This window comes from Dipodomys spectabilis, unplaced genomic scaffold (genome assembly GCF_019054845.1).
Source record: "Dipodomys spectabilis isolate Male_0828 unplaced genomic scaffold, ASM1905484v1 ptg000125l, whole genome shotgun sequence".
NCBI lineage: Eukaryota > Metazoa > Chordata > Mammalia > Rodentia > Heteromyidae > Dipodomys > Dipodomys spectabilis.
In genome coordinates, this window is record NW_024870802.1 from 23,265,191 (window position 1) to 23,289,851 (window position 24,661).

A 24,661-nucleotide genomic window follows, 5' to 3' on the forward strand; every position below is an offset into this window, starting at 1 on the left:
AGCAATAATAGGTCACTAGCTGAGGAGAAGATTTAAGATTTTCCAGTACTTTCTTTGGAGTCACTTGCCTTCTTAAAAAATACATACATATTGTATTTATATATAATACATATTAATATTATATATTGTATGTAGAATACTATATATTATGCATATACATATTGAGGATTGAATATATTATACATTTTATAATACAATATATGATACATATTATATAATACACAAATGGATAGATATTGAGTATGTATATATGTATATTGAGTCTGTAGTTTTTCATTTTGGTTTCAGTTCTTTTATCTCTAGTATACTTATTGCATAGTCTCTTCAAACCTGTCCTGTTTTCTGAAATTTGTGGTTTGCTGAACTTCGTTTTGGTTACTTCTTCTTCATCAGTCCTGCCACATCATTTCCAGGGAATCGTTTCCTCACGTGCTGATTGATTTATAATACTCAATTGTTTCCATCCTCATTATAGATAATATTTTCCATGAGAGTCTTCGGAAGCTTTGATTGTTGAGAGGTGTCTATTGAGCTATTTTTGCATTTATTTTTCTTCTATATTTTCATTAATTCTGTGTGTTAGAAGTCTTATGGAGGCAGTATAAATTTTGGTTTCATACTGTTGTGTACTGATTTTATGGGTCCAATTTTTCTACTCTTGCTTTATCCAAGGATTTTGTCCCAGTTCCCTGCCTAGACATGGCTTCAGTCTATGTCAGCCCCCTGCTCTGCCTCGAATCTTAAAGACCCCAACCTCTAGTTTCTAGAGTTCACATCTAGTATCCTTCTGGCCCATTGTATTACCTTTGAGCTTTTCCATTCTGGCCAGCTTCAAAATGATTCTTCTTTTGATACACGGGAAGATCCTTTTCTTCTCCTAATTATTATTGTTATTATTACTATTATTATTATTTTAGAGCTTTGGTTTTGTGATCATTTCAGAAGTACACACAATTTAAAAAAAAAACAACTATCCAGCTAACCTAGCAGTCAATTAGAAATATGTTTGATCTCATTACAAAAAGCAGAATGGGAAGAACACAAAGGAATTGAGTGTGTTGTGATCGAAACAGGATGTGTTGGGCTTTTCTCAGGCTGCTCCGTGGAGATGAGATCAGCTCCTGTGAGAGTGAATGGAACCATGGGTTATGCCCTGTCATTCCTAAGTGCTCCTAGAGTGAACCCAAGTCCAAGCACTAGAGATTAAACAGGCACATATTAAAATAGCCCAGCTGGCTTCAGACAGACAGATCTTCAGAGAGAGAGCTGATCTGTTTTGAATGGAAATCGATTATCTTCAGAGTCTTTGAATGATAATTGGACTCTTAAGAATGGAAGCCTGTGGAAAAACTTACAGTGATGACTTGTCAGTAGAGCTATTGAAGTTTTTCTTATTGTAATAATGATCACTGGTAGAGTTTTCAAGTTGTCTTTGGGTAGATATTGAAGGAAATCCACCATGCCCCCTGCCCTAAGGAAATCTGAATGATAGGTTTCCATCACTGGAAGTTTCCTGAGGAAATGGAATGGCTTCAGGCACCTGGGTTGGTTTCAACTTGTTCTTTGTTGGTTTGTCTCTCCTTTCAGGACCTGATGTTTTGGGACTATGGGAAATTTGAGACCTAATTATACACAGAGGGTAGAGGCTCCAGTTATTTAAGGAAGCTTACAAGCCAGTTCATATTTTTAAGAAAGCTATTGTAGGCAGCATCAATTTTTAGTTTAACAGAGCAGCTTGTGTGTTTAAAAACATAGAATGTACTTGAAAGAAGACTTTCTCCTTTCATGCACAAATAGTATGTGTTTGTCAGAGAAATCAGAAAATTCTATTTGTTTCCCAGAGGTAACAGTTAAGAAGTTTATACCATCTAAACTTTTGTCTCATGACATTTAACACATGTGTGTTTACAAAAGTGACATTCATTAATAAAACTATAAATTAACAAAACTATAAATGTCAGTAAATGTGGAAATACAATCTTTAGTGGAGGATTAATAGTCTGTTGTATAACAATTAGTCCTACTTTAGAACTTTTAGGTTTTTCTGCTATAATGTGTCTTTCTTTAGTTTTGGGGGTAAATAAATATTTATATACATACTGCAATGGAATGACTCAGATGAATGGGAATGGGAAGGGGAGTTTGCTAGTGACCCTTAGGAGTTGATACCATCAGAGGATATCTAGAGCCATGAGGGATGGTGTATTATTGGCCTAGGTGGTTTCTTGTTTTATCCTATTTTGTCAACAAAAAATCACCTCTTTCCCTGTTACACATTGAGGGCTACTACATTTCAGTGTAGTTTTTACACTTTGGAAAGGGACATAAAGGGCAGTTACCCACTGGGTAAAGCTATTGAGCCACTGCTGAGAAGGGAGATATTGCAGATATTTTGAAACCTAAGTATTAAACATTATTTTTTAAAAAAAAAACAGTGAAGAAGAGACCAGAAGGTGTCATTAAATGAGGATCTTCTCACGGCCAGAGTAGCTCAGAAGTAGTATGTACAGCAAGCTCATCTCAGATCTCAGCAAACCATGTCAGCATATACTTGGTTAATAAACCTGTTCTATAAGAAAATATTGCATTTCCTAACTGAAGTTGCTTTGTGGGGTTGGGAGCATTATATGTAATAGCAATTTAAAAGGCCGTTAAATGGTTTATGCACCAAAAGTAGCCTTCTGGAGCTCCTGAATTTACAGATCGAAGTAAGTATGAAGTTCCTTTAGTTGAACCTTAGTGGTTGTTTTACTCATTATTTTTGTTCTTCAGATATAGATTTTATAAGTATTTAAATTAATTATTCAAATGCTAACTAAGACAGTGTACACTGGCCAGCACTGGTGGCTCACTCCTGTAATCCTAGCTACTCAGGAGGCTGAGATCTGAGGATCGAGGCCACCAGAAAGCTGGAAGTAGCACTGTGGCTCTAGTGGTAGAGTGCTTGCTTTGAGCTCAATTGCTCATGAGCCCCCATATAAAATGAAACAAAACACACACAAAAAAAACAAAAAAAATATTGCTGTAGACTGTGGAAAGTTTTAGTAAATGTGAAGGCCTTTTTCTAAACTTGACACGTGTCAAAAATGTTACTAGTAAAATAACATGATTATTAATTTGTATTGCTGTTTGGCAAAATAGATTCATGGGTAGTTTTAAAGTCTGAGGTCATTGTTACATGTACAACAATTTTGATCTTGCATGAGGTCAGCTAGAAGCTTTGAGCGTCTCCATGTTGCTTTTGTTTAGAAGTTTTGAAGCAGGATGTTTACTCTAGACTATAGAATGGAGTAATCTTGAAAGGCTATGGAGAGAAGGATCTTAAAAAAAGACTCTGGAAGCCAGGCACTGGTGGCTCATGTCTCTAATCCTAGCTATTCAGGAGGCTGAGATCTGAGGATTGCGGTTCAAAGTCAGCCTGGGTAGGAAAGTCTGTGAAACTCTTATCTCCAATAAACCACCGGAAAACTGGAAGTGGCTCTGTGGCTCAAGTGGTAGAGCACTAGCCTTGAGCTGAAGTGCTGAGGGACAGTGTCCAGGCCTAACGTTCAAGCCCCATGACCAAACAACAACAACAACAAAGACTCTGGACTTGAGAAGTAGATGGGGAATTCTAAAACAGAGAGAATCAGAAAGGATATGTTAAGAAGGGAATAATTTTGTTGTCTTAGTTAATAGTGAGTAGAAGCCATTAGTTTATATTGCTACCTCTTATGAGTTGCCATGGCTATTAGAAAATATCTGATGAAGGCAGGTTCTGGTGGCTCATGCCTATAATCCTAACTATTCAGGAGGCTGATATCTGAGAATCCAGGTTCAAAACTAGCCTAGGTCAAGGACTTTGCTTGAGACTTTTTTTTTATTATTGTGAAAATACTGTACAGAGGGATTACAATTACATGGGCAAGATGCTTGAGACTCTTATCTCCAATTAACCAACAGAAAACTGGTACTGGAGCTGGGCTCAAAGAGGTGTAGAGCAAAAAGAGCTCAGGAACAGTGCCTAGACCCAGAGTTCAAGCCCCATAACTGACAGAAAAACAACAAGAAAAGAAAGTATGTGATGGAAGTTAGGTATTTCTTTATTAAGGGGAATAGTGATAACCATGGCAGACCATTTTTGATTCCCTCTATTGTTTCCTACCACTTGATTTTTAAATTAAAACTTTTTGGAAATTATCTTTAAGTAGTTGTGCAAAGGAGCTGTCTTTCAACAAAACAGCTTACGAATATAATGTATCTTAAAGTTTACCATTATTTAAGAGGGATTAGATGCTTTACTCTTCCCCCAGAGAGACGTGAAATAACAGCTTGGCCTTGGTGTGGCCTCTGTGGTCCTGAATGGTTTTCCATCCTGGTAGACTTCCGTGTGAGAGGAAGGGAAAAAAGAGGAACTTAGGTGAGAAGCTGGTTGAATACTCCACTAGGAGTTGTTCTATAGCTTCTGTAAGCCCCTTCAGTCTGTTGAGGATTTTCTTGGCTGTTACTCTGCTGAGGAGGTTTTGAGGGTCTAGTGCTAGTAAGATCCCCTTTTCTGCATGATCTCTCATTTGGTGTGTGTATCTTCTCACCATTCTGGGCAGTACTTGATGCACTTGAAGTTTCTTTGCAGTGCTTATATGCAGCGATTCAATTTGGTTCTACATTTCTCTCTAGAGAATGAACATCATATTCTCCCCGACCATCCAAATTGGTTTAGAGAAGTTTCAGTAGAGTTTCTGTCCCCCCTCTACCACGCCCCCTTCCCCCCGCCCCGCCAATAATTCATCTACGTGGTATGAAGTCAGCAAAGTATTTTTGAGGATATTGCGCAGTTATTGATAGAACACCTTTTGAGCCCTGAGAACATGAGCTATGTGGTAGGTTTTCCGCAGTGGTTCAAAAGCTTCCAGAAAAGGCTAGGCAGACTTGTATCCTGGAGGGTGGGGTAAGGGAGGTATACCACATTAGAGTCTCACAAGAGAGACCACCCAAGTCATTTACAAGGTCTGGAATATCTTTTGAAGTTCTAACTACTAACAGGGGTGAACCAGTTGTCCATTCTCAGTCCATAGCCAGCTTGGGGTTCAGTCAGAAAAGTTAGAAAAGTGTGGGGAGTAGGAGAGCTTTTAAAAAGTGAATTTTGAGAAATCCTGGTAAGTACTTTGTTTACTGAGGATATCCTTACACTTTTCACTTCCTATTATGTACTTGTGCATCTGGGAAATTGTGGTATGCAGTTCCTAAACTTATTTAGCTTTAGAGTTCTTTTTTTAATGCATAGAACATTTTATCAAATTATTTTTCGCCAAAACCACCTTTAGCAACCTGTTACTTGTAATTTCCATTTCTTAATCTTCCAGATCCACCCAACCAAATACGTTGTAGTTAATAACATTATTTTTTTAAAGTCCACAGCTTAAGTTTTTCATAAAATCAAGTGGACAGCTGCTGTCGGATATGGCAGATAACTTAAAAAGGATTTTTTTAAAGACCTATAGGTCCAACAAACCTCTCTGAAAATCAGTGCTTGTAGAGCTAGAGTATGTTTCATGAAAAAGAGATTCACTGAGATTTTGGTAAAATTGTTGGGCTACATTTTGAAACTTAGCATTTCTGTGATTTGTTTCTGTGATATCTAAATGTCATCTATTACATACGTTTTAAGCAATCCAACGGGGTGCAGCGGGTATGCTGATAATTCCAACACTCAGGAGGCTGAGGCATGAGAATTGCAAATTTATAGGTCAACCAAGGCTACATAGTAAGACCCTCTTGTAAGAATAAAACAAGTAAATAAATAAAAACAAACATTTGGGGCTGGGAATGTGGCTTAGTGGTAGAGTGCTTGCCTAGCATTCATGAAGTCGTGGGTTTGGTTCCTCAGTACCACATAAACAGAAAAAGCTGCAAGTGGCACTGTGGCTCAAGTGGTAGAATGCTAGCCTTGAAGTTCAGAGACAGTGCCTGGGCCCTAAATTCAAGCCTCAGGACTGGCAATACATAAATAAATAAAATAGTCTTCACCAGATAGAATGATAGGTTAAATAATTTACTATATTCTTTCATGCTACCACAAGAAAGTATAGTTAAGTAGAGAGAACCACTGGTTTGTGCTGAACCATGTTCAAAGCCCAATGGCATTCTTCTTAGTCAGTGCACTACTGGATATCCTATGAACAGATGCCCTCTGACCTTACACATTGTTCAAAACCAGTTTCATGCTCCATCAGAGAAGAACCAGGAAGTCAGTGGTTTCTGAAACTAGAACATGTTTGAAAACGTATGGAGTTTACCAATAGTTGACTTTCCACTTTTATTTTATATGATAAGGCCTTGTATCTGAAGAAGTTGGTTTGGAAGTTCAAGTATCCTGACTTTTTCTTTTGCTTTCACAGAAGGAAGAAACCTGCTGAAAAATGAGGTGAATTAATGCTTGGGTACTCAGGAACCCTGGACAGCTACATGAGGTGTTTAAAAACTGCCCTCACCATCTTGCCAAACAAGTCTCTGCTCATGAGGCCTAACAACATGAACCAGCCAAGAAAGGACAGTGTCCTGCCGTGTAGGAACAGTGACTGCTGACCACGGAGAGCAAACTGGGCCAGTACCATGAAGGAAGTGGTTTATTGGTCACCCAAGAAGGTGGCAGACTGGTTGTTGGAGAATGCTATGCCAGAATACTGTGAACCTCTGGAACATTTCACAGGCCAGGATTTGATCAACCTAACTCAAGAAGACTTCAAAAAACCCCCATTGTGCCGAGTCTCTTCTGACAACGGACAGCGGCTCTTGGACATGATAGAGACCCTGAAAATGGAGCACCACATGGAAGCACACAAAAATGGCCATGCCAACGGGCACCTCAGCATTGGCGTAGATGTCCCCACCCCTGACGGCAGCTTCAGCATCAAGATTAAACCCAATGGGATGCCAAATGGGTATAGGAAAGAGATGATAAAGATCCCCATGCCGGAACCAGAGCGCTCCCAGTACCCCATGGAGTGGGGCAAGACTTTTCTGGCCTTTCTTTATGCACTTTCCTGTTTTGTTCTCACCACAGTGATGATCTCGGTCGTCCATGAACGAGTACCTCCTAAGGAGGTGCAGCCTCCACTACCGGACACATTTTTTGACCATTTTAACCGGGTGCAGTGGGCCTTTTCTATTTGCGAAATTAACGGCATGATCCTTGTAGGACTCTGGTTAATTCAGTGGCTGCTTTTAAAATACAAGTAAGTAAAGTAAAAGCTTCAAAATTCAACAATAGGCAGAGTTTGCACTCCTGACATCTGATTATCATTCGGCATCAAATATATTAATATTGGAGTCTATACACTTGAATTATTTTTTTTCCTTTTCCTTTTTAAACTACATCCTGTTAAGCTAACTAAAGCTTTGTCAACATTAAGAAAATATTGTGTTTATTTCCTGTTTTGTACAGAGATTCATATAGAATCCAGGTTAATAGGATTATGAGAAGCTATTTATTTTTACTTCAAAAGAATGGCCTCAGGCATTTTCAGGGTGCAGGTTATTGAATAACAGATAAACTACCTAGTCTTGTTTGATGCTACTAACTTATTAAGGAAATTGTTGGCAGTTGGTCAAATCACTGTAAATGTTTGAGTAGCTTTTCCCATGCAGTTAGACCTGTAAACCTTACTAATTGTTTCCACATGGAATTCAGAACAGCTTATCCCACAGTGACTTGGGATGTTGGGAAGTTGATTCCTTAGGACTATGACTTCATTTAGGTAGATGTAGTGCCCAGGTACCTAGTGGATTTCCACCTTTTGGAATGTGTAGCACTTAAAGCCTATGTGACTATGCCAGTCCAGGTTCTTGGGATAAGTAGGCAGCTTCACTTTGTTTCCAGTAGGTTCAGAGTGGCTTTCGTGCCTTACATTCTAAACTTAATTGGGGCCTTGGGTAACTTCGGTAAACACTTGCCTTTGGTTTGAATTAATTGTGTTTGTCATTGGTACTGATTTTCTTCTGAGTGGAATATCTTCATGGCTTTTCCTGCATGGAGGTTGGGAATCAGTTTAAGGAACAAGAAGTTCTCTGTGGTGAATGGTGTTTTCATGCCCTATACTGTAGTTGAATATTAAACAGATCATCTTAAGTCAAGAAAACAAATTGTGAGCTGAGTGTTCATGCTGCACTTTCTCTTCAGTTCCCCCCACCCACCCCGTGGGCGTGGCGTTTTATAGAGACTTTAAATTTATAAATTATGTACCTATAAATGGAAATGAAGACAGTGCCTGACTTTTATTTCTTCTTTTCTCTTTTTTTCTTTCTGGCCAGGGGAAGACTTAGTTTGGATAAAGAAAATCATGAGGAAGTAAATGTTTGTTTGGGGCTGGTTTGACATAATTTGAAATGCAGTTGTTGGTTGGGCTGCTTTTGATTTGGTGAAAAACCTGTTTATGGTGTTTTCATTTTGAGAGCCTAAACAAAGAAGAACAGGATTTAGAAGTAATGAGATGCTCAGAAGTCATTTTGGACTGTCAAATTTGGACTGCTTTTGTTTTACACTCTGTACACTGCTTTTGTCTTATACTCTGTTTGGCTTTTCAATTTTTTTTTTCATTTAAAAGCCCAGTCAGGGTGAAATGCCAGTACTATTCCTTTATGAAGGCCATGTCAGCTCAAATTATGCTTCCCACTTTTTCCTGATGTCTGTTATTTTGTTTATATGAGTTTGTTTTTTCATCATAGTCCCGACATCCAAATAAATAATTTATTGCCCCCAGAATATAACTCTCAGAAAGACATACCATGATTGTCACAGAACTGTTATTTTTTTTTTTTTTTTTTTTGTCGGTTGTGGGGCTTGAACTCTGGGCCTAGGCGCTGTCAGAACTGTGATTTTTTAAAATATTCTTGTTGTAAGAGAGCTCCTAACTAGAACACTATAATTTCTTGAAAATTAGCCCTGATCTTTTTCCCAGCAGGGAAATTTCCCCACAATCTGTTTATCTTTATACCTTCTAATTTCATTATTTTTCTGGTGCTTATTGCCAGGATTATAGTCATTTATGTATTTAAATAGTTCAGCAGCAGTAAACCAGTTGATTTGTGTCTGGTGAAAAATTAACACAGTTCTGGGATGTAGGTAGCCTGAGTTCTTGCCCAGCCCTGGCCTATCATATTGGACAGCTTGGGTGAATTCCTTAGTCTCAAAAGCCTTGTTTTTCTTAGAGAAAATATGGGCCTTTCAGTATAGATTTTTGTTGTCCTATGTAACTATGAATTGATCCTAATGCTGTTGGCTAGGCCATAAGTTGCATGCAGTTTTAACTAGCTTCAGAGTGTTTTTGTCCCAAATGTATTCAAATGAAGAGTCTTCATAAGTCTTCTCTCTGAGCTCTGGTGGAACAGAGACAAAGAAAATGGAAACAGGCTATTGTTGTAAGCATCCTCCATCCCTGACCTGGGCCATATCCCTGCTCTCCGGTCTCCTTTGAGACACCTTGATTAGAGGCTCAGCAGCCTCTAAAGGGGTAGGCAAAAGAGATGATACATGAGCAGCAGTATTGATGAGCTTCCTTTCTCTGGCACTCACAAAGATTAAAATCTTTTGTAGTATCAGAGAGACTCCTTTCTAGTTAATTGACTGTTAAGAGTATAGCAGTTCTATTCATGCAGCGTTTTGAAGAAATGAGTCATTCTAGTTATGGGGTATCATGATTTAACAGAGTTAAACCTCTACCTCTTATTTCATTCTTTTGAGTTTTAACCCCTCACCCCAACCTCTGCTAGGAGGTTACCAACACATTTTATTCAACCCTCTAATTTGGCTACTAATTCCCAACAGGGCATTTTACTTGATTTTAAGAATACTAGAACTCTTAAAACAAATCAAAACAATAAAACATCAGCCTAAACCAAACTGTGGCTCATACCTGAAATCCGAGCTACAGTAAGCAGAGATCTGAGGATCTTGGTTTGAAGCTATTCTAGACAGACAAATTCAGGAGACTCTTATGTTCCATTAACCAGTAAAAAGCCAGAAGTGGAGTTGTAGCTCAAGTGGGAGAGCACCAGTCTTGAGTGGACAGTCTAAGGAACAGCACCCTGACTTCAAGCCTTAGTACTAGCATGCATACACATATGCCAGCCTATTCCTTAGCCTTTATGCTTTCTGTTTAGAAAAGAAACAGGATGAACTGTAGAGGATGCCTTACTGAGATCTTAGAACTAGGCCCAAATCCCCCAACAACAACCCTATAGTCAGATCTGGGAGATGCTGAAAACCTTGATGTTGAATTTGTATTACTATGACATTTGGTTGGTTCTGTGTTGTATAGGGTAGTCTTTTACTGTTAAAAGTTTTGGATTTCTGTACTTTTTCCTTCCTTTCACTTTTTACATCTCCCCATCATGTCTGAAGATATATATGCTTGTATATACATGTATCCATGCGGGAGTTCCGTGAGAAGTGGAAAGCAGCGATAATGCCTGTCCTTGAGAGCTGTTTTGGTTTTTAAAATTGTAAATAATGTTGTCTCCCCATTTAGAATTGGACTTTCAAGCCACTGACTAGGAAAAATTCCTGGGAAATCTCTGCATTTCTGTCAGACATCACTGCAAAACAGGTATCCCTTGTTTTAAGAAAGCATGATAAAGAGTATACAGTATTACGCTTATAGATGATAAAGCCTAAGGACTTTTCATGCATGACTAAGTCTTGGCTAGCACCGTGGCACCTCTGCGTAATATGGGTGGCCCCACTCTGTCAAGCCAATGCAAACCCTGGCAGAGGAGAAGGCCCGAGGGGCAGGACTGTAGAGTTTCCAATCAAAAGTTGTCTCGTCATCAGAGCAATCTTATGACTGAGTGTGGTGATCAGAATACCTCAGACTCAACTTGTCTAAAACCAGATTTGGTAGTTGTTTCTTCTAATTTATTTGTCCTCCACTTGGGCCAGTGGCATTTTCTCAAAAACTAGAACAACTCACTTCCTCTTATCCAGTTAGTGTGAATTCTGTAAATTCTACGTTCAGATATATCTCTTCTTTCCATTCCTAACTGGTGCTCTGTAGTAGGAGCTTAGGTAGGAAACCAACTCTTTAGCCAGAAGCTCAGAGTTCTTCATAATCAGATCCCAATCAAATCTACCATACTTCTAGCTACCTCACTCCAGATTTCTCTATCTCCTTAAGTGCCTATCACTTACCATTCTATTGGTTGCATATGTGTCTCCTCCACTGCTAAATTCCACAAAGGAGGAAAACAAGATCCAGTCATCTTCCACCTCTGTATGGGGCTGCCTGGCTCAGATTCTGGCATATAGAAATACCTTGAAAGTTGTTTATTCCAGATCCATTCATTTATGCAGCTTAAGTCCACTGAGCAGCCTACTGTGTGTGGGCACTTGTAGGCCCTGGGGATGCTACAGTGAGCAGAGGATTTGGATGCTCTTATGAAGCTTGTAGTCTGGCCAGGGTTAAGGCAAACAGTGAGCAAATGTATAATGCCATGGAAATGGAGAAAGACACGGCGTATAAAGGGCTAGTGAGTGTTGGAAATTGTGGGGCAACAGTGGTCATTTAGATTGAGTAATTAGTAGGTTACTAATGAGATGACAAGTTAGCAGATCCCTGAATCAAATTGGGGAGACTCTCATGCAGGTGTTTGGGGGAGAGAAGTCTAGGCAGAAGACAGCAAGTGGATTTTTAGAGGCTTATTTGAGGAATACCCAAAGGTCTAAATGGCCCAATGGATTGGGAGAAGGCCTTGAAGTGCAAACAGTGCTCAGCTAGGGCAGGTGGGGGATTTTATTTCAAGTGTGGTGAATCACTGGAGTATAATAATGTGATTGAAAGATTGGCTGCACAGGCAACAGAGAAGGAAGCGATGAAGCTGCAGCGTAGTGAGGACACCGCTGCGGTGGTCCCAGTGGACTAAACTTCACTCAGGTGTTTGTCCAGTGAATAAAATTCATGCTGGGAGGAAAGATGGGATGAACTCTTTCTAGAAATTTTTGCTTCTGTTGGGTTTGGAGGTGCCTATCTTTTGTAGCTACTCGTCCATCTTCTCTTACACTTCTAACATGATTTTCAGCTCTGTCTGCAAATCTTTGATTTTTGTGTGAAATTTTTAGGGAGATAAGAGTTTACTGGTTCAGAGGCTGTTGCAATGTGACTATATTGGTCGAATCATGTATATCCTGGTAAAAGTTTCAGTGGTTTATAGGGTTAGGTTTTTGCCTAAAATGACTAACATAAATCAATTGGGATGGGGAACAGTTATATAAGGATGAATTAAATACTGCCACATATATTGGTCTACTGATAATAAAAAATATTTGAAGAAGAAAGGAAAGGAGTCATTGAATAGTTGAGTTATGGGTGGAGTTGAATTTAATGAAAGTAGGGCTATGGCTAGGGGGGTGAAGCATATTCTTTTTTGAACTGTTACATAGAGTTGTAGTGAGACTGGTGAATGGAAATGGTCACTGAATAGGCTCTTTGAAAAAGTGATCCTGCGTCAGAAGGCAAGGAACTAGAGAAGGGAAATATTTGACAGATTCTGTTCATGACCGCTATATTTAGAAGTGTTTCTAGGGGCTTTGTTGATCCCACAGGAAGGAACAGCTACAATTTTCCAGAGTGGCTTTTCTGGGATTTTACTTAGTGTACTGGGATGGATTTTTGGATGTTTACCAGCATGATGTATTTTAGATTCAGAGATAATTTGGGGAAAGACATTTTTGTTTTTTAATTTGTTTAGTGGCACTAAGGATTGAATCAGTGCCTTGTGCATGCTAATAAGCACATGTTCTACCCATGAGCTATACTCACAGCTTTATTGTATATCTTAACCTTTAATAAGCCTTTGATAAAGGGTATGATTTTAGAGGGACTTTCAGTTGAGTTTTTGCCAATATAAGACTAACATTTTCTTCTCTTCTGTGACTGCAGTCTAATTTCTCAGGACAAAATCTTTGAGCTGATTGACAGTCACTTCTGTCAAATGCTAATCTGATGGTTTAGGGTTTGTGTTCTATTTAATAGACCTGACTCCATACTAACATTATATTATCCTATTTTAATTTCGTCAGTGTTCCTTTTCATATTCAGTTGATTGAATGAAAGTACTTACTCATTCTTCCAATCTCCAAGGTGGTTAAATGACCACAGATACTGAGGACATTTTTTCATGTCTTTGAGGTTATAATTAAAGTTCTTAGAAGAAATTTGACATGAAGCAGGTCTTTCCAGATTTTTAGTCAGTAACTTGTTTTCTAAATTCCAGAACACTTTCTTAAGTTCATTTCACTGTGTTATAATTAACCTTATCCTGTGATAGACTAGAAGGCTAGTCTCTAATGGAATTTCCTACTATCTTTCTATTTGCCGAATTACTGGAGACTGTGCTAGGCATGTAACGGAGAACAGCAAGGCAATTGCCTAGAGATTATATTCAGGGGAATTCTGGTTCTTACAGAAACATCTCAGCTGTTCTGTTGAAATTCTGTCCAAGTATAAAACTCACGAGGACAAAATTCTCTGTTATTGTAGCTTCTTTGGCAGCACTACTGTATTTAATTGGCTGATAAACTGCCACATTCCTCTCCGGTAGTGAAGTAAGATAAGAGCTCAGTGATTGTCTCCCCTTCCTTTTTCTTCTCTCCATGCGTATATCTGCATCTATTTTATGTTCATCCTTTATTCTGTTTCTTTTCATCTATGTTATCAAAAATCATTTCATCCTACTCGAGAGACAGATTCCTAACTAGAGTCATAACATTTTTTTAAAATCACGCACTGCATCATTATTTTGAAACAGTGTTATTCTCTTCTCTCAGTGAGGATATGTGAGCCTTGGAGGATCTACTGACTTGTTCATCATGCCACCACAGCCTACACTGAGGACTAGATGCTCTTCATTATCAATCCAGTTTGGAGATTTTCTGGTACATCAAATATTGTTCCTCTGGAGATGTATTTTTTTCTTAGCAGTTACAGTAGCATATGGTGTGTATGCCTAGGACAAAGATAATGAAAATACATTAGTTCAAGGGGTTTGTTGTGTTGGCATGTCTTTGTTGTTGCTAATGATTGAGACAGAATCTTTCCAGGCATCCTGCTCTAGTCTTGAACTTGCTATGTAGTATAAGGTGGCTTTGAATTGTTGACAATTGTATTATTGCTGTGGTATTTCCGTGTGGTATTCTAGTGGTAGTTATGTGGCTGTTTCCTTGGGATGGTCACATCTTCTGCACATTGTGGAAATGTACATAGCTTGGTCCTAATTGACTGTTGTCTTGTACCCTTCTCGGTGGGGCTCTACTTACCACCCTGCTAGAAAGAACATCATGTTTGCCAAAACCTCACTGTTGCCTCTCCATTGAAGACCCCTGACCAGGTCAGTCCAAGTTCATTTCTTTCTCTCGTGGTTTCAGCCAGGCATTTTCTCCTCTCCTTTTGCTGCTGATCCATTATCTATTGGGGCTCAACCCGGGCTGAAATCCTTCTTTCCTTTTCTAGGGACTTCCCCTTAACCTCTTCTCTTCCCAGATTATCAGGACCTTGTATCCTTTCCGGCCCTCTGTGTGCCCTTTGCATGTCCTCCGCTTTCTTTTCCTCTTCCACTAGGAACATTGTAACGCAGGACATCTTAGGTGCTGGGTGGCAGGTTCAGTGCAGATTGTGCCTTGCTTTTCATTTTACCTTAGGTAACTGATGGTGTCACCTGCTTTCACCTGTTCTGATTTCTACCACTTTAGGTCTCATGACCTAAATACTAGCCTAAACTCTAGGAGTGTAAGGAAACTAAATTTCACTCTGGATGATCACTAAAATTTTTGATCCCAGCAATTTAGCTTTGAAGTTACTCTAAGCATATTAGGAGACATTTTAAACTGAGAGTCAAGATAAAAGGAAGAGAATAAAGCATTATAAAGATGTATGATAGTATTTTTGGATAATGTTTTGTAATTTTTACTAATAAACTCAAGAACACTTACATGATGCATCTTCCTTGTAGGCAGTTTAGAAGATAATAATAAATGATCCAGTATATGGATGTGTCCCCTAAAAGTTCACAAGTGGGAAAATTGATCCTCAAATTCATATGTGAATAGTGTTTGGAGGCAGGTCTTTAGGGTACATTGGGATTAGATGAAGTCATGAGGGCGGGATCCTCCATGGTGGTAGTCCTATCTACCCTGTTGTCACATGTGTTCCATCTTTGCCATGTGATGCCTGCCCCAGGCTCTTGGACTTTGCAGCCTGAAGAACCATAGCAAGTCACTTCTCAACTCATACAGAATATGTCACTGTAAGCTGGCTGATGTCCCTGTTCTCCAACCCCAGATAGCATCAACACCAAGATCCTCTTAGCAAATGAGGAGGTTCTATCAGACCTTGTCACTTCATGTACTTTTTCCCTGATTTACTTGCTGGTCAGCAAATACTGCATCCCAGCCTCTGAAATCTTCTCTCAGAGATATTTACTTCCTGGTTAATCCCTATAGAAGGAGACCTTCTCTTATGAACTTAGCTTCAAATTGTAACTCACCTTTGCCCATTGACACTACCACTGAATGTTACCATTCAGCACATACCTAACATGCTCTGTATTTTACCTGTTTATTTTCTACTTCCTCCACCATAATAAATACCAAGAGATAGGCTTTTTCCATTCTGTTCAACTGCTATATTCCCAATACCAAGAATAATGGTACATATATTCAGTATGTGACTGAATAAACAATAATAGCTAGTAAGTCTATGCTGATGACATTTTTTTTGAAGACTTTACCTTTGTTTTTTGTCAGTTGAGGGGCTTGAACTCAGGGCCTGGACGCTGTTCCTGAGCCACAGCACCACTTCTGGTTTTCTGGTGGTTAATTGGAGATAAGATTCTCACATACTTTCCTGCCTGGGCTGGCTTTGAACTGTGATCCTCAAATCTCAGGTTCTGGAGTAGCTAGGATTACAGGTGTGAGTTACCAGTACCTGGCAAGACTGTACCTTTCAGACCAGAGATAATTTTGTAATACAGGCTACTCTTTACAAATTACCCAAACTAGTGTAGTGTAGACCATTCCCTAGACTTAGACAACTCTGCACTGTAGTGCAGATTTTGTACAGAGAAGCTTGTGAGATGCAGGGGGTGTACAGTCTAAGCCCCTCACTTGTTTTTGAGCAGTAGATTGATAATCTAAAGATGGTTTGGTGGTAATTCTTTCATTGACTGTGGTCTAGCATAGTACTTAAACTCTCAATACCTTAATTTCTTCTTCTGTAATTTATTTCTTCTCCTGCTATGTAGATGCCCAAGAAATATTAAATGAGATCAACGTCTCCCAAGAAAGCATTTTTATTTTGAATTGTTTGTTCTACAGCATTTGGTTTTTGCTCTTTCATTTGTTTGACTAACCTTTCCTTGGAATTTTCTCTGCAGAAGTCCTGAATTCAAAGCCTCAGATATTCATGATCTGCCCTCTGGAGCAGTGGGGAGCCACTCTGCCCAGGCTGTGGTGGGTGGAGAACCTATATAGAGCATTAGGGAGACAGTAAGGGAAGGGAGAAAGATGGCAGAATTCACAGATCTCAGTCTTCAAGGCTCTCAGTCCTAGTGGGATGTGCAGAGCCATCTCAATAAAGGTTTTAAATTAAAACATGAGTGTGGAAAAAAAGGGAAGGTGAATGGAAAATGAATATTGGCAGACTGACAAACATTTAAGGACCATACATGTCATAGTAACTCTCCTTGAGTAAGGCACAACTCCCCCTAACAGCTTTCTCTAAAAGAAGGAATGAGACACTGCTTCTGTAGGTAGCTGTGGTAACAGTGTCACTATTAAAAAATAAAGCCAGTCTTCTGGATCCATGGATTCTGAAAATATCCTGGAAAAAATACATCTGTACTAAACATGAGCAGACTTATTTTTTCTTGTCATTATTCCCTAGTCAATACAGTATAACAGCTATTTATTATATAGCATTTTTTTGGCATAACTCATCTAGATATGATTTCAAGTATAAGGGAGTATATGAATACATTATATGCATATGCTACCCACTTTTTGTAAAAGATTTGAGCATCTTTAGATTTTTGGAATCCCAGAGAGACTCTGGAACTAATTACTAAAGTGAAAACTACCAAAAGCTAGGAAAAAAGTATTGAAATGACTGATAGGATGGGAGGGCTCTGTCCAGTGGGGACTCTGGAATGTTCAGGTTTAGGGCTATTGCAGAAAATAATGGGAAAAACCAGGGGAAAATATTTACAAATGAATGTGAGAAACTGAGATTGGCTTTAGGGAGTAAAGAGTAGCCCTTGTTGAAGAGAATTGTAAAAGGAGACTGGAGCCAGGCACCGATGATTTAGCATGTAAGCCTAGCTACTCAGGAGGCTGAGATCTGAGGATCGAGATTCGAAACCAGCCCTGACAGAAAAGTCCCAAGAGACTCTTATCTCCAATAAACTACTCAGATAAAGCCAGAAATGGTGCTGTGCCTCAAGTGATAGAATGCTAGTCTTGAGCACAAAGAGGCTCAGGGACAGTACCCAGGCCCTGAGTTTCCCCCCCAGGACTGGGGGGGGAGGGGGAATAAAAAGAAAAAAGAGGAGTCCTGAGAGTTTGAACTAAGAGTTGATAAGCAGTTGTCACAGTGGAGTAGCTATCTAATTTAATTTGGGACCTGCAGAAGAGTGTCTGGAGGATTATGAGTAGAGGAAAATGAAGGTATAGATAGATAGAACTGCTTTAGGGGAGGCAATCTCTGAAGCAAATGACTACCACAGTGGAATGAATACATATTTTAGAAGACAGAGAAGGGCTGGCATTGATCCTACTTAAAGGCAAGAGGGTCTTTGTAGAGTGTGATCCAAAGCACTGAGGGCTAAAGTGGAAGTGTAGAGGATGATGATAAGGGCAGAGGGAGGCCAGGGTAGCCAGAGACCAGGAAGATGCGGGGCCTTATGGTCTTGGGGAAGAATTGGAGTTCATTCAAAATGTAATTGAGAGAGCCATTAAAGGATGTAATCTGTTTAACTTCTTTTTTTTTTTTTTTTTTTAGAAAAGATTATTGTAGACACTCTCTGTAGAATGGATTTTGGGATTTTTAATCCAGGCTATCAAAATAAAATACCATAGACTATGTGGTTTATAAACACCTACAGTTTCTCAGTTGTGGAGGCGAAGGAGTCCAAGATTATTGCTTAACTGCCTTCTTGATTCACTGATAACTGACATCTAGCTCTGTCTTCATGTGGTGGAAGGCTATCTAGTTCCCTGCTTCTTTGTTAAGAGCACTAAAATCCCATTCTGGAGGGCTGTGTTCTGTGATCTTACCACTATGATTTGGGATTGGGGAGAGGGTGTGCATGAATGTTTAGGCTGTGATTGGAGGCCAGAGTGGCAGTAGGAACCAGAAGGAGATGGAACATTGAGGAATGGCTGACTTCAGAATGACTAAACACATGAAGGATGTGCTAATAAGCTTGTCTGACTGGCCACAGACTCTAAACAGAAATGACAACTGGGCTCTTATAACTTTGGATAGCTATGTGGTATGTCAGGATTTTATTTAGAGCTTTGCTAACATAGTATTAATGAAATTGCTAGTCTTTTTTTAGAGTTCTGGTGAATGTGAACTATCACATGAAACACTAAATTAATGAAACATTGAAGTAGCTTTTGAAAAGTCATTAAAATGCAATAGAATGTTACTCATCTATGAGCACTTAAAACAGATTTCTTCACCATGTGAGGCAATTTTTTTTATTGTGAAAATACTGTACAGAGGGGTTACAATTACATGGGCAAAGTAATGAGTACATTTCTTATCAAGCATTATAGCCTCCTCCTTTGTTTTCCCATCCCTTCCCATCTTCCCCTCTCCTCCGCCCCACCCAATTCTCCTACCCTCCCCCCACCAAAGTTGTAAAGTTTGTTTTTCCACATAACGACTTGTACATCTCATTGTTGCAATGGGTCCACCTGTATCCCTATTTAAATGGTTTGTTTTTTCCTTTCCCCTCCACAAATTATACCAACATCAAATATAGTGAAAGCAAGGGTTATACCATAGGGGAGGGACATACAAAGCAACAAAGAAATAATCTTATAAATGTTTTAAAAACAATCGCACGAAAGAAAAAAAAACATTTGAATACATATCTTAGGGTTCATTTCCCTAACATCAACTTATCTGACCTTTTCTGCTTAACTCAGACATATACTAGTTATTGCAAATAAGGGAAACCATGGGACCTATGTTCTTTGGGCCTGGCTTACTTCATTTAATATACTTTTTTCCAAGTCTTTCCATTTCCTAACAAATGGGGCAATGTCATTCTTTCTGATGGAGGCATAGAATTCCATTGTGCATATATACCACATTTTCTTGATCCATTCATCTTCTGAGGGACATCTGGGTTGGTTCCATATCTTAGCTATGGTAAATAATGCTGCAATAAACATAGTCGTGCTGGTAGCTTTAGTGTGGTCTTGTTTGTGAACATTTGGGTAAATGCCCAAAAGTGGGATTGCTGGGTTATAGGGGAGCTCTATGTGGAGTCTTTTGAGGAACCTCCATACTACTTTCCAAAGTCGTTGAACAAGTTTACACTCCACCAACAATGCAGTAGGGTTCCCTTCTGCCCACATCCCTTCCAGCATCTGTTGTTATTAGAGTTCTTGATTATAGCCATTCTAACTGGGGTAAGGTGGTATCTCAATGTTGTTATGATTTGCATTTCTTTTATGGCTAGGGAGGGTGAGCATTTCTTCATGTGTCTATTGGCCATCCTTCTTTCCTCTTTGAGAAGTTTCTCTTTAAGTCTTTAGCCCACTTATTTATTGGGCATTTGTTTCTTTGAATATTTGTTGTTGGGGGATTTAATTTTTTGAGTTCCAGGTATATTTTAGATCTGAGACCCTAGTCCATTGGATGGCTAGTGAAGATCTTCTCCCCATCTGTGGTCTTTCTATTGATCTTGCCAGCTATGTCCTTTGCCATGCAGAAGCTCTGCAATTTCATGCAATCCCATTTGTCCAACCTTTCTTTGATTTGTTGTGTTTCTGGGTCTCTATTAAGAAAATTTCAGCCTGTGCCAAGGAGACCTAGGGTTTCTCCTATTCCATCTTGTAATGCTATCAGAGTGCCTGCTTTGACTCCGAGGTCTTTGATCCATTTGGAGTTGATTCTGGTGCAGGGTGATATATAAGGATCTAGCTTTAGTTTTCTACAAGTAGTTAACCAATTTTGCCAGCACCATTTACTGAAGAGGCTGTCTTTCTTCCATTCTATTTTTTTAGCTCCCTTATCAAAGATTAGATGGCTATAGGTCTTAGGTTCACTTCTGGGTTTTCAATTCTATTCCATTGGTCCTGAGGTCTGTTCTTGTGGCTAGTACTAAGCTGTTTTGATTACTATGGCTTTGTAGTAGAGTTTAAAATTTGGTATTGATATTACTGTAGCACAGTTCTTTCTGTTGAGGATCGTTTTTGCTATTAGGGGTCTTTTATTGACCCATATGAATTTTTGGATTGCCTCTTCTATTTCCATAAAGAATGAGGTTGGAATATTGATAGGTATTGCATTAAATGTGTAGATAGCCTTGGGAAGCATTGCCATTTTCACGATATTGATCTTTCCAATCCAGGAGCATGGGAGTTTTTGCCACTTTCTAAATTCTGTTTTGATTTCCTTTTTCAAGTTTTTAAAGTTTTCATCATAGAGGTCCTTCACTTCTTTGGTTAATTCCTAGGTATTTTATTTTTTGTAGGGCTGTTACAAATGGAGTTACTTTCCTAATTTCAGCCACACTTTTCTCATTGTTGGAATACAGAAAAGCCATTGACTTTTGAGGGTTAATTTTATACCCTGCTACTTGCCAAAGTTTCAGATCAGCTTGAGTAATTTGGGAGTGGAGTCTGTGGGATTCTTTAAATACAAGATCATGTCATCTGCAAAGAGGGAGAGTTTTATTTCTTCTTTCCCTATTTGGATCCCCTTTGTGTTTGCATCTTGTCTTATTGCTGTAGCTAGGCATTCTAATACTAGATTGAAGAGAAGTGGAGAGAGTAGACATCATTGTCTCGTTCCTGATTTAAGAGGAAATGGCTTTAGTTTTTCAGCAATAAGTATAATGCTGGCTGTAAGTTTGTCATATACAGCCTTTATTGTATTGAGGAATGTTCCATGGATTCCTAATTTTTCCAGAACCTTCATCATAAAGGGGTGTTGGATCTTGTTACATGCTTCTTCTGCATCTATTGAGATAACCATGTGGTTCTTATCCTTGCTCCTGTTGATGTGATGAATTATATTAATTGATTTGTGTATATTGAGCCAGCTTTGCATCCCTGAAATGAATCCTGTTTGATCGTGGTGTATGACTTTTTGGATGAATTGTTGAAGTCGATTGGCCAAAATTTTGTGGAGAAATTTTGCATCAATGTTCATCAAGGAAATGGATCTATAGTTCTCTTTCTTTGATGAGTCTCTGTCTGGTTTTGGGATGAGGGTTATGATGGCTTCATAGAATGAGTTCGGTAGTGAACTTTCTCTTTCAATTTCCTTGAAGAGTTGGAGGAGTATATGAGCTCTGCTTTGAAGGCCTTGTAGAATTCTGCTGTAAAACCATCTGTTCCTGGGCTTTTCTTAGATGGGAGGTTTCTTATTGCTGTTTCTATTTCAAGCTTGATATGGGCCTGTTAAGATGATTTTGCTCATCTTGGTTTAGTTTCGGCATGTCAATATTTGGTAGGAAAAGGTCCATTTCTGCCAAGTTCTCAAACTTACTAGCGTAAAGTTTTGAGAAGTATTCCCTTATAATGTTCTGAATCTTGGTTGTTTCTGTGGTGATGTTTCCATTCTCATCTGAGTTTATTTATTTGGGTGTGTTCTGTTGTTTTTCCGATAACATTTGCTAAGGTTCTGTCAATTTTGTTAATTTTTTCGAAGAACCAACTCTTTGTTTTGTTGATTCTTTCTATGTTTTTTTGGATTCTAATTGATTTAATTCTGATTTAATTTTAATTATTTCTTTTCATCTCCTGGATTGGGGTTTATCTTGCTGCTCTTTTTCAAGGAGTCTCAGATGTCTCATTAAATTGTTTCAGATCTCTCCAATTTGTTTGTTTTTTTTTTCTCTCCAATTTGTTGATGTAAGAACTCATAGCTATAAACTTGCCTGTGTGTACTGCCTTTGCTGTGTCCCAGAGGAGCTGGTAATTTGTGTGTTCATTTTTGTTGAATATCATGAACATTTGAATTTCCTTTCTAATCTCTTCCATGACCCACTCGTGATTCAGTAGTGTGTTGTTCAGCCTTCATGTGTTACAGGACTTTCTTTGGTGGCTTTTGGTGTTGCGTTCTAATTTTATTCTCTTGTGGTCTGAGAGAATGCAAGGTATAACTTCAATGTTTCTGAATTTGGACGTTTGCTTTGTGGCCTAAAATGTGGTCTATTTTGGAAAATGTTCCATGTGCTGCTGATAAAAACGTGTATTCTGATGCTGCTGGGTGAAATATTCGGTAGATGTTGTTAAATCTAGTTGATCTATGCAGTTGTTTAGATGGGTGGTTTCTCTGTTGAGTTTTTGCCGAGTTGATCTATCTAGTGGGGAAAGTGGTGTGTTAAAGTCCCCAACAATTAATGTCTTTGGATCTATGTGGGATTTGAGGGAAAGTAGTGTTTGTTGGATAAATTTGGGTGCTCCGTTGTTTGGCAAATAGATATTTAGAATTGTAATATCCTCATGCAGGAGAGATTCCTTAATTAGTATGTAGTGACCTTCTTTATCTCTTCTCACTAATTTTATTTTATTTTATTTTTTTGGTGGGGGTGGTCCTGTCGTGGGGCCTGAACTCTGGTCCTGGGCGCTGTCCCTCAGCTCTTCAGCTCAAGGCTAGCGCTCTACCACTTGAGCGACAGGGCCTCTTCTGGCTTTTTTCTTTTTGCTTATGTGGTGCTGAGGAATCAAACCCAGTGCCTCAGGCATGCAAGGCAAGTGTTCTACCACTGAGGCACGTTCCCAGCCCCTCACTAATTTTAATTTGAAGTCTATTTTAGCTGATATTAGGATTGCAACTCCTGCCTGTTTATGGAGGCCGTTTGCTTGGTAGATTTTGTTCTAGCCTTTCACATTGAAAATGTGTTTGTTTTTATGGGCAATATGTGCCTCCTGAAGGCAGCAGATAGAAGGATCTTGCTTTTTAATCCAACTAGACAGTCTATGTTGCTTACTTGGAGAGTTAAGTCTGTTAATGTTGAGAGATGGGACTGAGAGGTATTTGGGAGTTCCTGCCATTTTATCCACCTTCTTGGGAGCTGCGGCAACTGGGTTTTTCCTATGGTTCTTGGATTCTCAGCTGGGTGCGCAGTTTCTTGGCCTTTATTGTGGTCTTGTTTTTTTTTTTTTTTTTTTTTTTTGGGTCCGGTCGTGGGATCTGAACTCTGGACCTGGGTGCTGTCCCTCAGCTCTTCAGCTCAAGGCTAGCACTCTACCACTTGAGCCACAGTGCCACTTCCGGCTTTTTTCTTTTTGCTTATGTGGTGCTGAGGAATCAAACCCAGGGCCTCATGCATGCAAGGCAAGCGCTCTACCACTGAGCCACCTTCCCAGCCCGTCTTGTTGGTTTTCTATGTGTAGGACATCTTTAAGAATGTTTTGTAGGGCTGGTTTGGTGGAGATGTATTGTTTCAATTTTTCTTTGCTATGGAAGGTTTTTATTTTACCTTCGATTATGAAGGAGAGTTTAGCTGGGTACAGTATTCTTGGTTGATAGTTGTTTGTCTTTAGGGCATGGCATACATCATTCCAGGCTCTTCTTGCTTTGATTGTCTCCCCTGAGAAATCTGAGGTGATTCTAATTGATTTCCCTTTATATGTGATTGATCTTTTCTCCTTGACAGCTTTAAGGATCTTTTCCTTGGTCTGAATTGATCCTGTACAGATTATAATGTGATGGTGGGATGTCCTGTTCTTGTCTGGTCTATTTGGAATTCTAAAAGCTTCTTGTATCTGAATAGGCCTATCTTTTTGCATGTTTGGGTAGTTCTCTGCTAGGATCCTGTTAAACAAATTTCCTAAGCCATTAACTTCTGTCTTGAGGTGCTCCTCTACACCCATTATCCTCAGATTAGGCCTTCTGATGGTGTCTTCCAAATGTTGATTAGATCTATCATATTTCTTGGATTTGTCTTGGATGGTTGTATGTTCTTTCTCTGTAATATCTAGGCTGTCTTCAATCCCCCAGATTCGATATTCTGCATGGTCTAACCTACTATCAAGACTTTCTACTTTTTTATTTCTTTTCCTTCTAGTTGGTTGGCTTTGATGGCTTCAAATTCTTTGTTGGAGCTTTTTTTAGATCCTGTATGAACTTCTTTACTTCCTTAATTGGGTGTTCAGTGTTTATCCTCAAATCCCTTAGTTGATTGGTTATGGTTTCCTTGGATTCCCATTCCTTCTGTTGGGTTCCATTCAGCATTCCCTTTGTGGTCTTCCTGACTTCGTACAGCTCTCTGTTTATGGATTCCATGAATGCCTTTAGTGATCTTTGTGTATTCTCATCCTGCTCTCTCAATTCCTGTATTACTCTTTCGCTAGCTTCCTCACGTCCATGCAATTCCTGTAGCTCTCTTTGAGTGTTCTCAGCCTGCTCACCGCCATTCCTGACGTTCTCTTTGTCTGTTCTAGGCC

General features: G+C 39.2%; 1 protein-coding gene across 4 annotated transcripts in view; it reads left to right on the top strand.

Moving 5' to 3' along the window:
- Sgms1 (sphingomyelin synthase 1) overlaps positions 1 to 24,661 on the top strand; it is a 250,449-nt gene that overhangs the window by 203,332 nt on the left and 22,456 nt on the right. For all 4 annotated transcript variants that reach the window (XM_042689212.1, XM_042689214.1, XM_042689211.1 and 1 more), the window contains one exon: positions 6,378 to 7,214. In XM_042689212.1, coding sequence (XP_042545146.1) covers positions 6,592 to 7,214 — 623 coding nt within the window. In that variant the 5' untranslated portion in view covers positions 6,378 to 6,591. The remainder of the gene's footprint in view (positions 1 to 6,377; positions 7,215 to 24,661) is intronic.